General features: G+C 16.9%; 1 protein-coding gene across 1 annotated transcript; it reads left to right on the top strand.

The window, feature by feature from the left end:
- Positions 1-1,742, top strand: PGSY75_0018100C (putative membrane protein; the record flags this gene model as incomplete). The annotated part of the gene is made up of 1 exon (XM_018783323.1): positions 1-1,742. A coding segment is annotated over one exon (1,742 nt), but the record flags the coding sequence as incomplete, so codon positions are not given.

The following is a 1,742-nucleotide window of genomic DNA, read 5'->3' as shown; positions in this document are numbered from 1 at the left end:
TTTATAATAAATACAAATTATAAAGATGACAATAAGTACTATCTTAATGCTTCTCATGATGATGACCAAACGGATGTTTTTTATAAAATAAATTGTGATGATTGTGATGATTGTGATGATTGTGATGATTGTGATGATTGTGATAATTATGATAATTGTAATAACTTTGGATCATATAATTTTTTTCATTTTTCCTTAAAAAATAAAAAGAATCATAACAAAAGATATGTAATAAAATACAACAACAAAGAAGAAAAGAAAACGACTTACATACAAATATTTCTAATCCAAAAAAAAAAAAAATTATTCATTTATATTTCAAATATTGTAGATAATCTCATACAAGTAAAAGGAAAGATAAACATGAACACTCTTCATAAACAAAATCAACATATTATAAAAAGAGAAGAAGATATAACAACATATTATAAAATGGATCATATATATAAAGATAATATATTATCTCCCAAAAAAAAAATTTTATGTAATGAATATTATATAGGACAAAATATAGGATATAACAAATTTATTGAAATAATAAAAAGATATAAAGGAAAAAAAAAAATTACATTTATAGGAAGAAATAAGGGTTATATATATTTAAATAATATATATAGAAATATTATTAATAATTATGAATATTATAAACATAAACGTAAAAATCTTTTTAAATTTTTTAAAAAACACTGTTTTATTAAACAAGGTATGACATATATGGCTTGGAAAATATTGACATATATTCATAAGAAATGTATAAAAATTCAATTCAACATAAAAGATGATACAATAAAAAAAAAAAAAAAAAAAAAAAAATATATATTTATTCACAATAATAATAAAAATAAAAATAAAAATAAAAATTATTATTATTATTATTATTATTATTATTATAATATGTTGAAATATCCTTGTGGTTATCATACACGTAGCAGAAATATTCACTTATATGAAAAAAATAATAAAAATATATTTTATATTATAAATCATAAGCAAGAAAAAAATAATAAAGAAACTGATCCCATAGAAGAATATAATTATTATATAGATCTAAAAAAGGATATAAAATTACATTTTTTCACATCTATAATAATACAAGATAATTATATTAATCGAAACAAATATGAATCAAGACATTCTAATGATTTTGATAGTTATTCTTATATAAATAATTATCAACATAAAAATGAAAATTATCTAAACAATTATTCATCACATAGGAATATTTCTTATGAATATGGTTATAATAATATAAACACAATGGATGATAATATGACATCTTTAAAAAAAAAGGTTAATATAAATGAATATGATAAATATATAAATAATGTTATAAATTACAAACCAAAAGATAACAAAATAGATGTAAATAAAAAAATAAATGTTGAGATACAAAATAATATATCATCAATTTTATATAATCAAAGAGATAATGAAAAAACAAAAATAAAAAGAAAAATAAAAAGAAAAAATGATAGGCAACAGAATACATATATAATATATGAAAAAAAAAAAAAAAATGCACACATATTTACATTAATATTAAATAACATAAATTTAGCTATAAATAAAAAATATACTTATAACGAATCGTATCATATTTTTCTCTACATTAAAGATATTCTCTTATTATATATGTTATCACCAGAAATAAATAAAATATTTTTTAAAAAGAATATAAATCAAAATAAAAATGAATATCATACAAATGACTTGAATGTAGATAAGAAAAAAAAAAACCTAAA

The sequence above is a fragment of the Plasmodium gaboni genome (assembly GCF_001602025.1).
Source record: "Plasmodium gaboni strain SY75 chromosome Unknown, whole genome shotgun sequence".
Taxonomy (NCBI): domain Eukaryota; phylum Apicomplexa; class Aconoidasida; order Haemosporida; family Plasmodiidae; genus Plasmodium; species Plasmodium gaboni.
This window is presented reverse-complemented; position numbering and strand designations above follow the sequence as displayed.